Genomic DNA, 21,480 nt, shown 5'->3' with positions numbered 1-21,480 from the left:
GACCCTGACTCTCTTTATTATATCATTGCCAATTTAAATAATTCAATAATTACACGGACCATAAAACGGTTCAAAAATCAAAATGTTGCGACTACTTAAAGTATTCTGAGAATTTAAGAAATATATATGTAGATATTAAACCGAATTATAAAGTCATTATAATTATTTATAAATTTGTAAGGCCTCAGCTTGTGTGACCAATGCATAATTATGATTACAATTCGATATAATTAACGTTTTGCATTGGCATTTTATTAAATTGTTTGCTAATTGGTTTGTGGAAGCCTTTAATTATAAAGTAAATTAAATTATGAATATCAAATTTTTGTACAAAATGAACTTCCAATCATTGGATAATACTACCTAAGCCACAGAAATATAAATTGGAATTAAAATACATTTTTGGTTGTAAATAATTAATAACAAAATTTGTGATAATTGCCACTTTAACCAAATTCAAGATGTATGTAAAATTTCTTTTAAAATAACTTTTTTAAATTGATTTAAATTGTAAAATAAACAATTTATAAAATGACAGTCGAGAACTCAAAATATTAATTAATATTCTGGCAATAAAATCATCATTTATCCTCCCTTATTTAATAACCAACATTGAGTATTTCCTGTAACAAACACAGCTAACACAATTTCTTTAAAAATATCAACACAAAGATAATTCACGCAATAAAAATATGCAAATAAAATCAGCGAAATTACAGCTAATATCCGTTTATTCGTTTATATTTTCTTGGGCAATAAAAATAATGCTGTATTTATGAGGGAAGCAGAGGAGGGCACATCCTCCTCCGCCCATTAAGTATACCGGAAAATATCAATTTAATTGTCGAAGGAGAAGTCTCCTCGAAAGCAAAGCTTCGACTTACTTGCAAGGATCCCAGAGCATAAGTCCTTTGCCGGGGCAGTCGGGCGAGCGGATAACGTCGCACTCCTTGGGATTGCAATAGCATTTGAGGCCATTCACCACATGGTTGCTGCCACCAGATGCGGCCATTATCAGGAGCAGATAGCACCACAAGTAGATGAGCAGCAGGCTCACGTTCAGGCGGCCGAAATAGCTTCCGTTCTGCCGCATCCTGAGCGGAAGTTTGGCTTTGTTGTGCTTCTGCTTCTGCTCCTCTTCCTGTTCCCCTCGTCCCGTCCAAGTCTGTGTCCTTGTGTCCTGTCCTTCCATGACAGCGCACCGTCAGAGTTCTGCCAGTTTATAGGCAATTTTTATTGCGCCCCAGTCGTTCCAACTATGCGTTCCACTGCCTTCGCTGATGAAGATGATGATGATGACGATGAAGGAGACGAGTCCTTTCCCTGGTCAGGACACTGAGTGCGGGTTCGAGTGCGAGTCCGGTGTCCGAAGGCAATTTGCATGGTGACTGCAAAAGAAAGAAAACACAACCAGAGCGTTCTTAAATGATTAAAATGCCATAAACTACGCGCAGGAATATTTCCCTGAATTGGCAAAGCATTTTACAATTGAAAAGTTTTTGTGCGGAAATCGGTGGTGGCCGCGTCTAATTTCATTAAAATTTCATTCGCGTTTCCTACTTTTAGGCGTCAGAGCAAATTGCTCTACGCTTTCGGGCCATAAATTAGTAAATTGGGTTCACTTTTTGGGCAAATTGAAATGTCCCCAAAACGGTGACATTTTAATTCGTAAACGAATCATTAATTCAGTTATACGATACTGGAGTTTTATTAACCTAAAATGGTAGAATACCTTTGTAACCTACTTTATATATTTTATTTCCCCACTGATTTAAGGCCAGTTTAAAATGTAGCTAGCTTGATATTTTTCCTATTTTTCCGTTCTGTCTCATTTCATTTAAAATTTATTCCCGTTGCCTACTTTCCCAGTGGCAAAAGGAAAATTGGTCCTAAAATCAAAAATTCCTGCGGGAAAATTGAAATGACCTGAAAATGGTGACATTTTTTGTTTTTAATCCAATAAGTAATTTATGCAAAAATGAAAGTAAATGTGATTGTGCAAAATATATAGATTGAATTTGCATAAACGTACTGTTACTTTTTATATTCTTTTTGAAATTTATAATTGAACTCTATAAATGATTTACCATTTAAAAGTTGTGGAATTTACTATGTTGTCCAATAATTATCTACAGCTTTCATTGCTTTTTTATTTAATATTCTAGTCTTGTAATACATCATTTAATAAATTGGGTCATCAATTTGTTAAATCGTTTTCTTAAAGGTCCAAAAAAAATTGAAAGAAAACCTTTTATGAGTCATAAAATGTAAACATTTATTATTCCCTTCTTGTATGCCCAAGGAAAATGTTTTTTAATGACTTTAGGAAATCTTGTAAGTCACTTGAGCTGATTTAAATTAAAAAGCAATTTTTGGTGACAAACTTTACTGGTCTCCTGCCTTCTGCCTCCTGAGCCGCAAAAACTTTTCTGGCCAATTTAAGTTTTCCCATTCAACTTGCCCCGCCGACGACCTTGCCTCCTTAATCATCATCATCATCATGTTGCAACTGGCTTTAATTAGCATCAACCTGATCGGCTTCAAGTCTCAAACCTCTACGACTTCGACTCGGCTTAATTAACAAAAACGTGCGGTCAGGGCAAAAAAAAAAAAAACAGAGACTGGAAAATGAACTCGCGGCCAACACACCACAAATCAGAAAAAAAAAAGTAAAGAAAATCCCAACGAAAAACCAAACCAAAGGCAAAAAAAACTTTAGAAAATTAATTTGAACGAATCCCCAAAAGTAAAAGTTGATGAAAATTCAACAATGTTTTTTGTTGTTGTTGAAAGGAGGGTGCTCTCGGTTGTGAAATCAAATTGCGATGGCACACACATGCCCAACTAATTTGTATTTAAACGTTTGATGTCGTCCTGTGGCACTCACTCCAATTTAATTTACTCCACACCCATAACCTAGTCCAATATATATATTTCTTTTTTTTGAAAATTGTTGCGCAGTTTATTTTGCCTCGAAATCAATGGAAAAATAATAAACTTTTGGCGAATATATATATTCTCTATTTGTTTTTTTCCTTCGACCGAGTATTGCTTTCACTTTGCCTTGGCCAAAAAGGACACTCGATATTATTGCTATTGGTTGCCTGTCAACCACTTTCAATTTGGCATTCAATTTTTTTATTTTTTGTTTTTGTTTTGTTGTTGTTGTGTTTTTATAACAACGACACTAACACAAACAGAAAGCCAAACGCTTTTCCGCACAGGACACACACAAAACATATACAACACTGAGAGCACATACACACACCTCGTTACACCTAACGATAGACGTTTAAGACTAGCTATATATATATGTATATATATGCTGTAGCTGTTACTTGTTGTTGTCACTGCCACTGTCACAGTTACAGTCACAGTCACAGTCACTGTCGAGAAGTCCTTTCCGCTAAACTTTCGGTTCCGCCGAAATCCTATGAATTTTTCATGCGCTTTTGTCTGCCGCACGCGGCCATTTAAGGCAAGAGACTGAACTAACCTGCTGCCATCGTGGCTGCATAGACCTTTTGCCAGTTAGAAAAACCCGACACGTATTGCTCCGATGTGGAGGATATATATATTCGGCTAACAGCCAGTCCCCCTCCCTCCTCTTTGCCTCCATTCCGAAGGATATCCCAGTATTTCCGCTCACCGAGCATGCGTCGAAGATGCAGAGCCTGGAAGGCAGAGTTATCAGACAGAACACGCGAAGGACTCTCGTAGTATGCACGAATTTTTGGGTTTATGCCAGCAGAGAAATCGTAATAAAATAAGTTAGGGTTTTTCATAATAATTTCCCTATTTTATTTCTGTATATAAAAGCTTTAAATTAAACTAAAATGTATTGTAAATTGGTAGATTTAAAAGATAATAAGGGAGAGGGGAAGATAATAACAAGATTTGTACATAAACATAAATGTTGCATTTAAGAAATTATTCACTTTATAAAAGGCTTAATGGGTTATAGTCTTTAACTGTAAGAAAATTAACTAAACTACGAAATTTAATAATTGAAAATTCAGTCCTCAATTATTTTCGTTTCATTAAATAAATCTGGCATTAATTAAGACAAAGTTTAGCGTCTTAGAATGTATAAAAAGGTGAAGAACATTTGAACCATTAATATTCTGTGGCTTAAAATATAGTTTTACATAAATGGCTTTTAAATTGATTAAGAGAATATGATGCTTAAAAATTCCTATTAAATTCTAGAAATGTAGAAAATATTCCCTTTTCTTTCGTACTTTGTTAAAAGCATCTTTAAATTTGAAAATGAAATATTGATGAAATTTTGTCCCGCCCAAGAACTTTTTTACAAGTGATTGATCCCTGATCAATCTCTAAAGAGTCTGAAGAATTGAATACCTTTTAAAGCTTACAAAAATAAAACAAATAATTATTTGGTAAAACATTTTGTACATGAAAGTAGTATCCTTTTTTAAATTTGTGCAATAATAATTTTAAGTTGCAGAATTTAGAAAAAATTGTATTTTTAAAATCAAACTGACTGTAGCACAGTTCTTTACGTCTATTCAATGATTCAATTCTATTAATTTCAAGCGATTTCTGAAGTCTTCCAAATCCAAATTTAATCATCTCTGAAATATACTTTTAGACAAAAACCACTAACAGTTTCTATATCACTTTGGCTTGATAAGTAATTATAGTATAATATATATTAAATTTAATTTTTTCTCTACTTGTATTAAATACATATTCATGTATTCCAGGCAAATTCTGTAAATCCTTTAAATCACAATCTCAGTCAACGCATAAACACTGTAGTAGCAAACATCTCTTGATGATAATGGCCCGCGCGAGGAGAGCTAACAACGGATGCAGAAACATCCTTCAAAATATAAAGTCATTTTTGTTTATTATAATTACAAATAAAGAGCAGGATGCAAGGGCTCAAGGCTTAAGCTGATCCTGGTGGGGCGCAAGAGCCGAGATTTCCTGTAGAGCGCCTATCGGGGCTAATGGCCAATTTAAAAGTATGAAATTCTTGGTCGTTTGTCTTGCGATTATTTTATATATATAAATACACTTTTAGCTTTTGGCTGGCAGTTTAGGCCGCAACTTTGATGATGCGGCGGCCGTGTCAGCTGCTAATAAGCATCGCTCTAAGCAATTTGCCTCCAATAAAACCCACACACCGCAAGGTCCTAAAAGAAGTCCCCACTCCATGACAGCCGCCCTCTAAAAAATAATAATAAAAGAGGGCAAAAAACTTGCAACTTTTCCAATTAGCGTAAAACAGACGTTCGAGTCCAAAAGTACACAGAAAGAGAGCCTCGGAAAAGTGGGTGCACACGTTGTGTCGCGGTCCCCCGCATCATCTCGTCATCATCCCGAGGATGAGTCCAATGCCACAGTAAATGTTGCGTAAAACAACTGCGGATTCGGACTGGTGGCTACCCCAATCCCCAACCCTCTGTTAAACCCCCTTTTTCAGAGAGCTGAGCCCCTGTCCCGCAGATTTACAATTGAACAAAAGAGCAATCGGGAATTATGAGAGGGGCAAAAACTTTTTTTTAAAACAACAATAATGGAACGTAAAGAAAACGCTCAAACCGCCAAAACGAAAGAAGCGAACAAAAAATATTACTAACCGGGCCAAGAATATGGAAATATGTCGGCACGGTGAGAATTTCTCACTGAGAAATCATTGTTAAGTAGTTTGAGATATATATCTTATATCTAAATAAGTTAATATATTCTTATCACAAATCTCAAGGTCAGACTCTACAAACTTAACAAAATACATGAGCCAGAAAAGTTAAAATATGACTGTTTCAGAAATATTTGAAGGGTGGTTTCTTTGGGCAACTTTTTATAATATATAATAATGTAAATATCTACATTTGTATAATAATATATAGTCCTTGAGCTTGTATTTATATTTACAAGGTTCTTTAATCATTAATCAAACTTATATCTTACCTCATAATTCAAGGCAAAAGGGAATGTAAACGCAAGAGAAACAAACTAAATTATAACTACAGAGGGAAAACGATATTTAGACATAGTTTAATTTATTCCGGAAAGAGGGTATTAGCTTTTAATTTAAAGAAATATAAATATATAATATAAAATACAGTATAATATATAGTATATATATATTTATAAGTATTTGATTAAAAGGACAACCTACTTTTTAAAACACAAATGCGTTTTGTCTATGCTGAATTATTTGCTTTCTTTTCCAAGCATTTCCTAATAGTATATATTAAGCCACAAACTTTCTTTTAAATAAATTTTAAAAAATACTTTATTCTGAAGCTAGAGACTTATTACACAATATTTTTGTACAGTGCCTTTATGGCTAGGGAAAAATATCGAAAACTTGGGCGTTCAACTTGATATGCAGCAAAAAGTAAATGTGCAACAATGTGGTGTGCCAGTGCGCCGGGCGGTTGGATGGATGGCAAGCAGCTTAAATTGTAAGTGTGCCCCACCCAACGGAATGCTGCACCACTTCGGCTATTAATTCTTGAACAATTGCCAGAGAGAGGCAAAAGTTTGTCCCAAAAAAAAAAGAAGAAAAAGAAAAATGAAAAGGAAAACCCCATGAGAAAAAGCCCAGAGACTTCCCCACAGTCGACGGCGGTGGCGGTGCACCCATTTATTTTCAATGTTTCATTACTTAACAACTTTTTGATGACAGTTTTATTGGCATTTAAACAAAAATTGAAGTGTTCTCTTCAGCCTTACATATTTTTCACATTTTTTGTTTGCGTTTTTGTGTGATTTTTTTCTTCCTTTTTTTTTGGTTTTTGTGTTTGGAGTACGTCATAAAACATTAAAGACGAGAAAAGCGCACACAAAAAGTTTGCTATGATTGGAGAGGCTGCGGCTGCGGAAAATGAGACCATCAAAGCCGGAAAATGGGAAATGGAAAATGGTGAGTGAGTGAGTGAGTGAGGCGAAAGGGATTGCCAGGCTACAGAGGTTGCCATCGAAACGGAGAAAAACGGGGGCGGGGCTTGTAATCTACAATTATTACAGAAGCATTCTGATAGAGCAGCTTCAGCCAGAAGCCAGATTTAGGCAACACTTTTGGCCAAAAGTTGCCAAAGTTTGGCCGGTGATTGCTGCACAAATACAGAAAATGCGTTTCAAATGAAGACAACACTAGACTTTTGAGAGCCGGAGTGCGCTTCAGAAATAAATAAATGTTAATTTCAAGTGAAAAATCAAAAAAGCGAAGCGAGCCAGAGATTTTAATAGAATGGAAAGCAAATAGAAAATATTTGTGGAGGGAAAAAGACTCTCCACAAAGTCTTAGTTTTTAATGCCATTTCTTTATTGATTTAATGATGCCATCTACAAATAAATGTATACTTCAAAGACCATCAAAAATCACTCAAACTCTACAGTAATTTATGTATTTATTTGTTTGTTGAACAACCAAGGTCTCTTGAAGAAGTTGAAAAGTTTGAAGTAAAAAGAAATATTAGTTTTTGGTTTTATATTTATGTTAGATTTAATTGAATAAGGTTTTCGTATTTTGTGGAAATTAGCTACTTAAGAAACTCCCTTTCAACAAAATTTAGATTAAGTGTGCTTTAAGAAACTTGCATTAATTAAATTATTACAGAAATTTTCCGTCCTTATCAAGTAACTAGCCAATGCGTCGTATACGTAATTTCTTTAGAAAATATATATAGAAAAAATATTTGTTAATCGCTTGACTAAATAAATTTGAATTTTATTAAAATTAAATTAAGTTACGTTAAATTAACTAACGAAAGTCTTAAAAGCTGAAGGCAATCATTTTAAACTACTTAACTGTCCAATGTGTCGTATACGTAATTTATATAAAAACTTCTAGTTCTTTTCTCCATCAAATGGCTTTGAGTTTTTTAAATTTAAGTTACGTTAAATTAACTATCAAACAAATCTTAAAAAGTAGGTAATAATTCTTAGTCATCGAACCGTCGTGTGTCTTATAATTTTTTGTTCGCTTGTGTTTTTGAGCTATTTCATAAAATATATATATATTCTTGTCTGTCCGTTCGTCTGTTCATTTCTACGCAAACTAATTCCCTTAGTTTTGAAGGTATCTCAATTAAACTTTGCAGTTAGTCTTCTATATACTATTACTCTTATATAAGTCGGAACAGGCCAGATCGGACGACTTATCATATAGCTGACATACGAACGCTCGGAAAATCTTAGGAAAAAAAAGAAACTTTTTAACATATATTTATCTAATTTGATTCAAAGCATTATTATTATACAAATTCGTTTTTAGTTTTATGAAAATCGGAATACCATATAACTGCCAGAGAAACGATTATTAAATGTAGAGGATCAGTATGTATTTTTCAACATTAATAAACAATGACCAGTAAGTAACTATAATCAGTAAGTATCTAAAGTATTGAAAAGTATTAGTAAGTTTCTAGGTATGTAAAGGGGACCATGGCAATAAGGAAATAAATTGGAATATAAAGTCTAGAACTAGGCCTAATCCCACCTACAGCTTCTTCATACATAATATAAATATCATGGTTAAGACTTACGTCCACGTAACGTGTACACGTGGCTATTCTCTTTCATCATTGTTTACATTGACCAAGAATGGTGACTTCATCCAAAGTGAGTTTCTTCCTAGTCATCCAGATGTATTGGCCACGTCATATTTTTGGGATGGAAGGGGGATCACTATTACTATCAATTGAGATGTTAACACTAGGTACCCCTAGGACAGACTGAGGCGCGCGCGACCTCAGCACCTCTATTTATAGTCCCCGAGCAGAGCGGAGAAGAGCAGAGAAAGTGAGTGTGAGTGCGTGGGAGAGAAGCAGTTGCCTCTAGAGATTAACATAGAGTGAGAGAGGCAGAGAGGAGCAGCGAGCTGTTTAATTTAACTATAATCAATAAGTAACTATGAGCAGTAAGTAACTCTGATCAGTAATTATCAATGAACATTAAGTAACTCTGATCAGTAAGTACCTATGACCAGTAGGTATGTATGTTCAGTTACTAACTTTTAACACTAATAAACAATGACTTGCAACTTTTGTAACACAACACATTTCTGAAACTTGGCCGGCAGCAGTCACTTCGTTCCGGGGATGTTAGAACCAGTTGGGAATCATATGCACAGAAGTGCGAGATTTAATTTGAAACAAATTTAAGAACAAGCTATGAAATTATAAAGTTATTCTTCTATATAATTTTACTAGTATATAGGTCGGAGCTTGGCGAATCGGTAGACTATATACATATATACATATATATAGCTGACATAGGAACAATCGGACGACTTATAGAAATATGATCAGTAATTAACTATGATAAGTAAGTAACTCTGAACAGTAAGTATATATAATCAGTAATTAACTACGATTAGTACATATCCATGACCAGTAAGTAAATATGATCAGTTACTAACTTTGAATACTAACTAATAAACAATGACTTGCAACTTTTGTAACAGCACATTTCTGAGACTTGGCCGGTAGAAGTCACTTCGTTCCGGGGATGTTAGAACCAGTTGGGAATCATATGCTACATGTGCGGAAAGTGTTTTGAAACAAATTGAAGAGCGAGCTATTCGAATGAAACTATAGAGTTTTTCTTCTATATAATTCTACTAGTACATAAATCGGAGCATGGCGAATCGGTGGACTATATATATACATACAAATATATAGTTGCCATAGGTACGATCGGAAAATGAAAAAAAAAAAAGTATAACTTTTACAATTTTAAACAGATTTTCATCAAATTTGAAATATAGCTCTTTTATATAATTCTAATTTAATAATTTTGATTTTAATCTTATGAAAATCGGATATCATATAGGTGCCATACAAAAAAGATCGTTAGAAATAGAGGAAAATGAATGTAAGACAGTAAATATAATAACTATAGGTGAGTGAAATGAAAGCAGGCATAAAAATATATATAATTTTTATTCTATTAAGTTTGCTTCCTTTCTTGTTTAAATAGATTTATACATATATAATATATAATTTCTTATTAATCCTTAACATTTCATCTCTAATTTCTCTTACATTTCCCACACTGTCTCAGTCTAATTAGAGTTCCTTTAAATATTTTTATACTTTATCTTTACTTTATCCTTACAACTAATCAAGCTCCAGCCTTCCCAATTAACCATTTTTTCCCGAAATAAATTTGAATTACAAATTAATCCAAGCCAATCTTAGTCGGTGGAAAAATAAAAACGAATTTACGCAAACGCCCACACAATTTATTTTGAACAAATTTTTTCTCACTTCCATTTTTTTTACGCGTGGCGTCTTTATTTTTTTAGGGGATTTACGTCGGGGTAATTTGCGTGTGTTTTTTTTTTTTTTGCTCCACCATGGCTTTGGGTGTCGTTGGATCTGGAGGGTCCTTGAGGAGCGGGGGAGGGCCAAGGGAATGTCCGAGTAATTTGCCACTCGTCCATTTTAAATTACATTAGTTGAGTCGCGCGCCAAAAGGAAGTTTGAAACAGGGGCGTATAGTATATATAGAACATATAAAAGGGGAGTTTGCTCGCTGGTCAAATGCATATTTCTTGTTTCAATTACTTTCGCGGGGACTTGGCTTGCGGCTAAGGCTATGGGATATATACAAAAAGATATATATATGTATATATTCGAAGAGCAACCCGCATTTTGCCTTAATGAAATTTGCATATAAATTGCAGGACCCAAAGTTGGAAGTTGAAAGTTGATTTCGATTATTTGATGGGCGGCGGTGGCGACTTTCATGGAGTCCTTGGAGCAGGATCATCATCCATTGTCTGCTGCTCCTGCTGCTGGTGGTTTCCATCTTGTCGCCTGTGTTGTCTTCTTTCATTTTGCTCGGGATTTTTTTGTTGTTGTTGTGGTTGCTTCGTCTTTTTTTTAGGTTGTCAAAATGTCGACTTGTTTATCTTTTACATGACGCAACACTGTGGCATCATCATGACGATGGTCGACGCTCCGTTGCATCGCCATCCGGATCCACTGCACTGTGGCATGCCGCACGCCAAGTGGAGCGCACTGCTGGAAAAGTATGCAGCTCCATTCAGCAGCTGCCACCCCGCTTTTCCATTTCCCCCCCTGTCGCATAAGAACCGTGGCCTGGAAAATGAGTGAAACTAAAGCCGGCTGGGCTGAGTGGCATTTAATGCACAGCCAGGACATTCTGGGGGGAGATCCTATATAACCACAGAGATAGCAACACACACAGCACTTGGCTTATGCAGGTGGGATCGGATTTTAGCTTTCGACTTTCACATATATCCTGGCAGCTAATTGGCCATCCCCAAACCCAAATAAAGTACGAGGATATAAGAACTTATGGGACCTGGAGGAAAATTGAACTAGAAAGTGTCTCAGGTTAATTAGAAGAGGTCTTAATATGAAGCTATAAACATAGTTTTTGGTTTAACCTTACATTAATAAAACAAAACTTCATAAAAGTATATTCAATAATATTTATAGTTTTCTCTTGTATAAAGTAGTGATTTTAAAAAGCTTTACAATCTCTATTTTACTATATTCTCCTTAAAATCCATTGTTTACACATAATCAAAATATTCCTTAGAGACCTAAAATCAATAAACTCTTTGTATCCTAACTAAAAATACAAATATTTTCACCAAAAATCCCTAAAGAGCTAAAACCCAGTTCTTTTTCTAAACAAACCCCAAAGGATTTGCGGTTTCTCTACATTTTGTTTGTTCTACTTTTCGGCAGCCAAAGTATTTATTAAATTTTTTGTTGATTAAGCTTCAACATTCCTTAAATTTTTATAGCATAAATATTATGCTCAAAATAAACTTATTTAATTCACTTGACTGCACACTTGGACCTCATAAAAATAGAATAGAATATTTGCACAAAACTCTGGTTTACTGCAACAATTAAGCACCAAATCCTCTTAAGTTTTGAGAAAAGTATATACTTTAAATTGTTGAGAATGTAATTTTCACTCAAATAAAACATAGTTATCCAGGGGATTTAAAAAATCCCCATTTTATGCCTTTTAAAGGCCAAATAACACGCTCTTCCGCCGGAAAAACCATCAGATGCAGTTACCTTGGCCAGGAGAAAACTGATCCACCCCTCAGGAGCTCTAACCAGGAGCTGCAGCTGGGAAGCTGGAGGACTTCCATATCCTCATGCCCAGGTGGCATCAATATTTGCCAAAGGGTTTGGCTCCTGATTCTCTACCGGGTGTGCGTGCGCCTGCGGCTGTCTACGTAATATGTAATGTGTAATATAGATGCCATCTCCCATCCGCTCCTTTGTCAACTATGTCATATTTCATTTCGCACAAGTCTTAATACCTTCCATGTGCAAACACACATGGACATGGATATGGAGACGGGATCCTGGGAGGACGTGGCCGGAGACGGACCAGGCCGGAGCAAGCACTTAATGTCGAGGCCCGTTCCGTTGATTTCGCCATGGAAATACAGGCCCCGGGACCCTTTTGCCACCACGGAAGCCAAGCCAGGCCCGTGCCCGGATCCATCCGAATATATGTATATAGTATATGTACATATAGTATGTCTCCGGCATTCGTACGCTTGCTCCAGTTTCGAGCATGCAAATTCCGGGGCCAGCTCCTTTATGCCTGGCCACACATGTCGGCCAGACTCCGCCCACTCCGCCCACTCCGCCCACTTCGTCCACTCCGCGTTGCTAGCCGCCATGGCCACCCATTCCACTGAGAGAAATAATTGTAAGTCTCTAAATACTTTGGGGAAAATATATTGAAATTGTGAATGATAAGGGTTTGAAAAGGGTTTACTTTTGAAATAATTATGCAGGTTGTTTTTATTTTCAAGAGTTTCTTAAGGAAAGGTTAAAGAAAACACTGCCCATTGTAAGCCACAAAACATTTCTTTTGGAAACTAATTTAGCAAAAATTGGATGCCTTCAAAATTATGTTGAATAGTTTTAGAAACATAGTTAAAGGTTTTTAAAGGATTGCTGAAAGACTCTATCATATTTGTTTTATGAAATATCTTTCACTTTCTCCTGATATTATTAATCTATAAAATCGTTCTTTAAAAAAGAAACAAATCAACACTAAATTTGGTGCCTTAAAAATAGTATTTCATTCTTGAAAACACATGGTTAAGAGTTTTAAAAACAATAGGGATTTCTGAAACACTATAATATTTTTCTTTTACGAAATTTGTTTTACATTCTCCTGCCATCATTAATCTACAAGATCTGTCTACGAAACGCTGAATTTGGAACAAGGATAAGAAAATTTAATAAGAATTTCTAAAACACTATGTTATTTATCTTTTACAATTTTTTGGCGACTTCACAATTTTATTTAAAAATTGTTTAAGATCTATTTAATAACAGAATCTAAGCTATAATTTAATTTCACAATTTCGAAATAATTTCAAAATTTCCATAAAAATTTCTGCTCAGTGCTTCCGCTTCATTCTTGCAGGATCCTTCTGGTTTGTCGACATCGTCATCGAGTCAATGAGCAAATGAAATTTATTTCATTATAAAACAGGCCACTCTCCCAGGAGCCATAGACCGAAGACCGTAGACTGTAGACCGTAGAACGTAGACCAAACCAGACCGCACAAACATTTGTTTTAGCCTAAATGCCTTGCCCCCCTACCATCATTCCCCGCATAACAGCCAGCCGCAAGAAAATTTCATTTTGAAATATGCTTTCTGAAATTATTTCGCTCTTATATGACAGGCGGCGGCGGCGGGTTGAAAGCAAAAATTGTAATATTAATTTTGTGTACAACGTAACAAGAAGGAAAAGGCCACAGCGGAAGAGGAACCTTTCCCCCCCCCCCCTTTGCCAGGACTTTTTCCCCAGGTCCTTTTGGACGTCGAGACTGAGACTGAGAGAAAACAATGAGCCAGGATTCCCATAATGGAATTTGGTGGTAACGGGCCTTCGGGGTCGGTTGGTCGGTTGGCTCCTCCGTCCGGAATCGCAGTTGTCGTCAAAAAACGGAAGCAGGTTCCGGAAACAGTTAGACAAGAGTCGGAAAGATGGCAGGAGGGAATCCTTCTGCCAACTTTATTATTGCATCTCAGAGAGACCGACTCTCCCAGTCTCTGTTTGTGTGTGTCCTGAATTTGCCACACTAAATTTGCTCGGACAAAAGTGTCGCCTGGGAATTAAGCTCATCAACGCTTGATGTGCTAACCATGATTCAAAGTCCGGAGCTAAAATTCAACCAATTGCGAAAAAGACAGCGATAACAAAACAGTGGTAAATGGGAAATGGAATGTCTTTATTTATTTGTTTATTAAATTTGTACCAATTTTTACCTTTAGCTTTAAGTAACAGGATCAAAATAAGCCAAACTTTTCAAAGGATAATCGTGCTATTAAAGTTCTTTAAAATGCATACAAAATATTCATACGATATAGCTACGATATTTTGTAAAGTAGTTTCGATAAAAGTATTTCAGGTACGATTCCTTTGATTAAAAATATATCTCAAGCTAATTAATAAGACATTTCAGGTGCCAAATTTGTTTCTTTTTAATATCTAGAAACTTAAAGTATAAATTTTTTTGACAAGTCTCGAAGGTTTTAAAAAACCCTTGTGTTTTCTGAAGCCCCGTCAAAATGTAAATAATTCTCTTTCAATCTCAAAATCCTTCCAGAAAATGTTCAAAATAACTTTGCATAACCACTGTAAAATCCAGAATTGCTCTATTCCCACTGCCGTAGTTTTCCAGTTTCCCCCAACACCCCCTTGCTCACCATAATGTCCTTAGATAAGAAAGGATAAAGATATTTTGAAAGATGGCCCCAGTGCAAAGCGGAAAGCTGAAAAGTGACGACGAAAAACGAAAAAAGAAATGGCAGCAAATATAACGCCGACAAGGAAGTGGTTGTGGAAAATGAGGGGAAAATCTGCTGTTGGCATTGGTTTGGCTTTCTGCGAAAAGGTAATCAAAATAAATGAGCGACGTTTTTCGCAGCGCTGATGAAGAGCAGGCACAATCCATGCTGAACCGCAGAAATAACTCGTTAGCCCTAAATGATGACCAAGAAAAAAAGGGGGAAAAATAAATAAGAGAAGCGAGTAATGGCCAGAAAAGGACTGCCTTGATGAAGACGGGTTCACTTGAAATTATGAATTGTTTGTCTAGTAGGTGTCAGGTGCTTGCGTTGTGCATTTGGCCGTAATCACTTGGGTAATCGCTCAAATGCACACACAAAATGATGTTGATGCTGAAATTTTCCCCCGTGGTTTTTCCGCACTTCTTCACCGCGTTGTCTTCATCTTTATCGTTCTTGTCTTGTCCACGTCCTCGTTCTCGTCCTCGTACTCGTCCTCATCATCGTCCTCGTAGACTGTCACTGTCAAGTGTCTCCATCATCCGCCGAGACTTTCCTCGGCTTTCCACGACTTTCGCTCAACTTTCCTGGGCGGAAAACTCAAGGGGAGCATCGACCTTGGTGTCAGCTCGCATGGGAAACGAGTGTGCCACCAAATAATTGATAATAATGGATTTCTTAATAATTCACAGCATTCACAGCATTCACAGAGAGAGAGAGCTCAACGAATTTGATGAGCGTTTATTTAATTAATACGAAATGACTTGCTGTGTTAATAATGTAGCCTTTCTTTTCTTTAGAAACATAAAGAGGGTTGCCCTTTAAGAGACAATTAAATGTCAGTTCTTGACATGTGCTAATAGAAATAAATCAATTTAAGTTGTAAGTGCATGAATATTTATAATAATATTGAAAATTTTACCTTTAACTCATGTACCTTTAAATTGTTAAATTTTATCTAAATTTCATAGCACTTCCTATAATAATTTATGACTCGTTTCCTTTGAATTCATACAAACTATTTGAATATAAATATAAATCCCTGAAATGTATAACAATGTATATAAGAGAAAACTGTAAAAGGGTCTTCTCTTATTTTTGGTCTTTTTCTTGAATTATTTTATTTTCCATGTACCAATTTCACACATTACAAATTCCTTGGCTTTCTCTCAATTTCTTTTGTGTTTTTTGCATGTATTTTTTCTTTTCTCAACCTTTTTATTTGGTTCACCTCACAAAGCATTTCGTTCAACTTTCCCCTTTTTGGCTTTATAACTCACTCAACTTCGGTTTCCTTCCCGCTGTCGCTTTTCCATTCCGCCGCACATCTCTCCTGCTTGGTTCCCTCTTTACTTTTCCGTTTCCTCCCCTGTTTTTCTTGTCATTTAACCGAGTTTCCTCACTTTCACTTTTGGCCCAGTTAAGTAGAACATGTTGATTTGCTGCTTTTAATTTGTGCCCACCTTAACGTACTCAAATTCATCTTGGCCAAGTTAAGACCATTTATACCCCGCATCGTGTCAGCGGCATCCCTAAGCCATATCGAACTTTTTGTGGGAAAAACTGGGGACTTTTTCCTAACAGATTCCTTGACGCCTCGAAGTTTCATGGAGTTCCGCCCATAAATTATCATTTGGCAGCTACACCCAAACTCCCGGCAGCTCAACAACTACGACCACGCCCCCCACTTAAACACCCTCGGGACCAGGAAAAGTCTTCTTCCCGCCAGGATAATTTCCCCAGAGGGAAAAGGGAAAAAGCCAAGCCCCTTGTTGGGTCTGGGATTGGGATTGTAGGGGATGCATCGCATTATATGCCGCCAAGTCGTTGGTCCTTATCGTTGTTTCCTGCGGGCCGATTTAGCAAAGACAGCCGGGTCTAAAATGGATTCGAGTTAACTTGGACCCAGCACGAGAAGAAAATAGGGGTTTGCAGAGTTGGAAAATGTATATAAAATAAAGAAAAACATATTTTTTATATTGGAAATTTAAATTATTAAATTTCATTGGTTTAAATTAGTTTTAAGAGGAGTTTTTAAGGAGGTTTCTTTGCAGTTTTACAACTGATTTGGTTACTAAAAATTTTTACTGCATACTTTTATGCGCATTTTCAAGGGTTCTGTAGTAATTAGTGATTTCTGCAACTTTTTCCTAAATAGATACAATTTCTGATCAATTCTTTACACTAAACCTAAAACTTGGCTCATTTTCTTTTTATGTTAATAAAAATTATCATTTATACTTTAAAATTAAAGCTTTAAAGCCATTTATTTGCCCAGTGCAATGTTGAGTAGAAGATCCTGGAGCCTGAACCCCAGTTCAACTTCCAACTGCGGCTAAAGACAGCGAATGAATATGGGGCTAAAACTGAGACTGCGACTAAAACTCAGTTTGAGGCTATAGCAACAGAGGCCGACACGTTCCTTGGCCCCTTATCATCGTTTATTGTTGTTACATATTTTATTTATATATTATTTTGTTGTTTTTTTTTTCGGCAGTTTCGGCTGCAAGGCGCAACAACTTTCGCTCAGCCTTGGCTCGTTATTATCCTATTAGGATGTGACAGCACCCGGCAAACTTTTCATCCACTTGGAGGACACACAGTGTGGCAGTGGCACCATCGCAGCATGGCAACTGCGTGGCCCACATGTCGTATACATAACGCTCTTTATATACTTTCGCCTTTGAGCCGTCTCAAAGACATTACAAGCTCGTTAAAGTGAAATCAATGTTGTTGTCTCCATGGCATGTTTTTGTTGTCGTGGCTGTTCATTTTGATTCCGTCCGTCCATTCTGTCCGTTTTTATTTAGCTATGTATTTTTATTTCATTATACGGATTTTCTCTGCCTTTCTGCTGTTATCTGCTGCCAGTTTATGGGGGGCCAAACTGACCATGAAAACTGTCACAAGAAGCGGAAAAGCACAGCAGGGAAGCGGCAAAACTTAAGTAAAATATACCAGCTTTTCCCCATGCACTCGGTCCTCGATGGCAAAGGAAAAAGCTAATGGCGTTGAGATAAAGGAAAAGTATCCGATTTCTTCTGTGGTTCTTGGTTAATGTCCTTTGAGTGGCAGAAAACAAGCCAAAAAGTGTATCGCTCAAGTGAGTTAACACCTTAATGGGTAAAACCATTGCAATCATTCCACAAAAAGTATCGTTTTATATGGAATTACCAAAAAGAATTACACTTGATACCAAGGCTTTTAGCAGATTTACATAATTTATACGGAATTTTGGGACTATAATTTATGAGAAGCGTTTATTTAGCCACTATATAGTATATAAATATACTAGATTATGCTTGAAAATATTTAGTACTAAATAAAATTAAACCATTAAAAGTCAATAAATATTGATAAATGATATAGGAGTATGAATGAAAAGCAAATGAAATATATTAAAACCTTTGTCTTTAGTTTAAAACCCACCTTAATTTTACATTCTTTATCACTGATTTTTAATTACACAGCTTGATGAACAAATTAAGATTGGTTTTATGAGGTGCAATTCCGAAAACAAATAGCAAAACAAATTTAATTACAGACGGCAACAGACGTATGTACATATGTGAATAAAGAAGACACTGCCATGGCACCTCAGATTTCCGCATTCGACAAGATTCCCCCACAATATCAATAACGTCTGGCTTGGGGTGGAAAAGATTGTATCAATATTTATGCCCAGATCTGTTAATATGTAAATCCAATAATTCCGCCAGCAGAATATTCCCTTGACATTGTTTCGGTTTCATTCCCGACGACACTTGCTGCCGAAACCAACCTACGAATGCGAATCGAAATAAGACAAAAAATATTACTCATACGCCAACGCGCCCCGCCGCTCACTTAGCAATTAGTCACCTTAACAATCTGCAAGTACAAGCGGATTATATCGGCTGCCGAATAAATGCATGCGGAGATCTCTCCAGTTGCATATGTCATGCACTGAGAGAAAAATATTACAAAATACATTTTAAAATCTTAAGTAAAATGTGTGTCTAAATTTGTGTATTTTGCTATATGTTTAGCAACACTTTTAAAAGAATTTTAAATTATTAAATTGTACCAACTATTGGATGATTTATTAAAGATTTTCCTAATGCTTTAATTTATATAAATAGTTTTAATTTATATAAACCAATGATTTTAATTATATAAAAAGAAAACTAAATGATGGAAATACAAAAAATCAACTTTGAAAACTTAATAACAGTTTAGTATAAGTATTTTCTTGTTTCCTCTATTTTTTGTCATTCTTATTAATTGTTATATGTATTACTATTAATTTTATTTATTGCATCTATTATTAATTAAAAATTAGTATTATAAAAAATAATTTTGGAACTAATTTTAGACAAAAACTTGAAAATAAATTAGCTCAATAGTTAGATTAAATTCCTATTACCTAGATTTCTTCACAGAAAATGCTTAATTTTTTGCATTTAAAAATTTCTGAACCTTAATAAATCTTCCCCCAATTTTCTTTCAGTGCACCAAGCATGTTAATATTTTTTTTTGCATATTTCGCATTTTACATTAATCCGCACCGCTGCTGCGCGATGATGCGATGGGCGTGAGGAGGGTGTTGTCGTGATATTCCATTTCCATTTTCTCATTTAACATTTTGCATTTCGTATTTCACATTTCGCACTTTGCATTTGCATGGCACACACGCCTTGGCCTGGAAATGCGGAATGGAGGCAACGATCTTTACTGTTTTTTCTTGAGATTCCTCCTCTGGCTTCCCCCTGGTGCGATCCGATCCACACCCTCGATTAATATGCGTGTGATCGATCGATCGCAGTTGCATTTTGTATCTTTTTTCTTCGCGAAATTTGCGCACGTGATGCACTCACCAAAAATTCCATCTTCTCCACTTGCTCTGAGGAAATTTACGACCTGTTGTTTCTGACGTTGATCTATGCTTTTCTCCAACGATCACGAGAGAGCTTTTCAGTGGAGAGCTAGAGAGTGGGGCTCGGTGGGGCTGAGTGGGGGAGAGCAGCTAAAGAAGCCGGCTAGCCGGTAAGAGAGAGAGAGCAACCTGACTCAATGCATGGCCAATTGCAAGGAATGCGGGCCAGCAGAGAGCGAGCTTTGCTGCAGATATTTCTCACGCTCTCCCCCCAATCGCGTCATCATCAGTATCTCTCTCTCTCTCTCTCTATAATATCGCTCTCCCCCAAGACCCATTCTCACGGGCCCCAACAGAGAGCCCCAACGAGCTTTAAATTTGTGCGGATCAAGCTTGAAATTCAGTTAATTTTCAGCACTGAACGCGTGAGCTTTGTCAATGAAAACAACTTGAGAAAGAAAAAACTAGATTTATGCACACCAATTATTAATTTTTCGTTTAGTGAAGTGAAGAACATGTCTTGATAAAAACAAAACATCAAATACAAAAATTAAACAAAGTGTCTGTGTGTGTGTGAGTGTTAACTAAAATAAAATGTGAACTAAATGCAAAACTTAGCAAAGAGTGACTAGGAAAAACAAACAGCAAGCAGAGCAACACAATTTACGTGGCACAGGTGTGTAGAGAAGAGCATTCCATTAATTCAACATAATCTATATATTATGTGAGAGAGAACCTTCAACTAAATCATTTTTCAAACCATTACTTTTTTGTGAACTCTCTATTTCATTTTTTTTGCTGGCCGATTATATAAGCCAACAGAGGCGGCAGCATAAAAAAAAAAGAAAAAATAGTGGAAGGGTAATGACGGTAGCGTACATACACCCAATATGGCTATACAAACAAACACCGACGACTACGACACACTCGCCGAATAAAAAACTATACACACACACACACCACATATATACACTCTCCATAAACCCTACTATACTCTCAGTGGCGACACGTTGAGTCGGCCCGTACATAGATAAGATAGCATAGCTAATAATATAACAAGAGGAAAAACTGTACAATAACGTCATTTATAAAATATTTATGGTTTTCGTGTGTGCGCCTCGCTCGTTGGCGTTATTTTCAAGCGATTTTCATTCAGCAAGGTTTCCCTTCCAGATGCTGCACACACATATTTAAACATTATTCGCAGGCATTTGCTAAGTAATAAACAAATTATAAATAGGTAACTTAATAAAAAGCCAACAAGTCGAAAAAAAACAACAAGAAAACAGAAAACAGATGAGGAACGGGGCAGGAAAAAAAAAACAGAGACAAATAGTCGACGCGACTGACAGATCGTCAAAAATGCTGAAAGCTTTTCGTACTACTCTATGCGGCGATGTATCTTTGTATCTCGGTATCTTGTATCTGGCGTCCCACTCCCACTCTCGAGCACTGTGTCGCGTTCAGTTTCGGCCTTTTCTTTATTTTTTCGTTAATTTTTTCTTTTTTTTTTTTTACTTTGTATTTGTAGTTTTTTGTTTACACTAAGAAATCAAGGTTAAAAAGCGCAAACGCAAAAGCGGCGGCAGCATGCGTAAATGGACAGAGGTGGAAGTGAATTTATCGCAATGATCGAACAATTTGATTTCATTAGCCGCGCCACGCACTACGTTTGCGTACGCGTATCTTGTATCTTGTATCTCGTATCTGTATCTGGTATCTAGTATCTCGTAATGCCCCCAACCCTTTTACCCTAACCCCTAACCGCCATGCGGCACGCACACCCCATTAAAGACTTACTTAAGCTCCGCCACTACACTAGACTAC

General features: G+C 36.3%; 2 protein-coding genes across 10 annotated transcripts in view; one reads left to right on the top strand and one right to left on the bottom strand.

The window, feature by feature from the left end:
- cmpy (crimpy) overlaps positions 1–21,480 on the bottom strand; it is a 92,853-nt gene that overhangs the window by 40,725 nt on the left and 30,648 nt on the right. For 4 of the 9 annotated variants that reach the window (XM_086834213.1, XM_086834212.1, XM_086834214.1 and 1 more), the window contains one exon: positions 885–1,388. In XM_086834213.1, coding sequence (XP_086690339.1) covers positions 885–1,192 — 308 coding nt within the window. In that variant the 5' untranslated portion in view covers positions 1,193–1,388. Of the gene's footprint in view, positions 1–884; positions 1,389–2,087; positions 2,172–3,192; positions 3,237–3,268; positions 3,473–21,480 lie in introns of those variants that run through there. The other 5 variants (XM_020943126.2, XM_020943130.2, XM_086834216.1 and 2 more) reach the window with 4 other exon arrangements.
- The window catches only part of LOC110176692 (uncharacterized), a 16,643-nt gene continuing 15,200 nt past the window's right edge, over positions 20,038–21,480 (top strand). The window contains exon 1 of the mRNA XM_020943123.2: positions 20,038–20,329. The gene's annotated coding sequence lies outside the window, so the exon portion shown is untranslated. The remainder of the gene's footprint in view (positions 20,330–21,480) is intronic.

This window comes from Drosophila serrata, unplaced genomic scaffold, assembly GCF_035046125.1.
Source record: "Drosophila serrata isolate PLE 108 unplaced genomic scaffold, ASM3504612v1 contig_272, whole genome shotgun sequence".
NCBI lineage: Eukaryota > Metazoa > Arthropoda > Insecta > Diptera > Drosophilidae > Drosophila > Drosophila serrata.
Note: the sequence above shows the minus strand (reverse complement) of the source record. Positions and strands in the feature narration are given on the sequence as shown.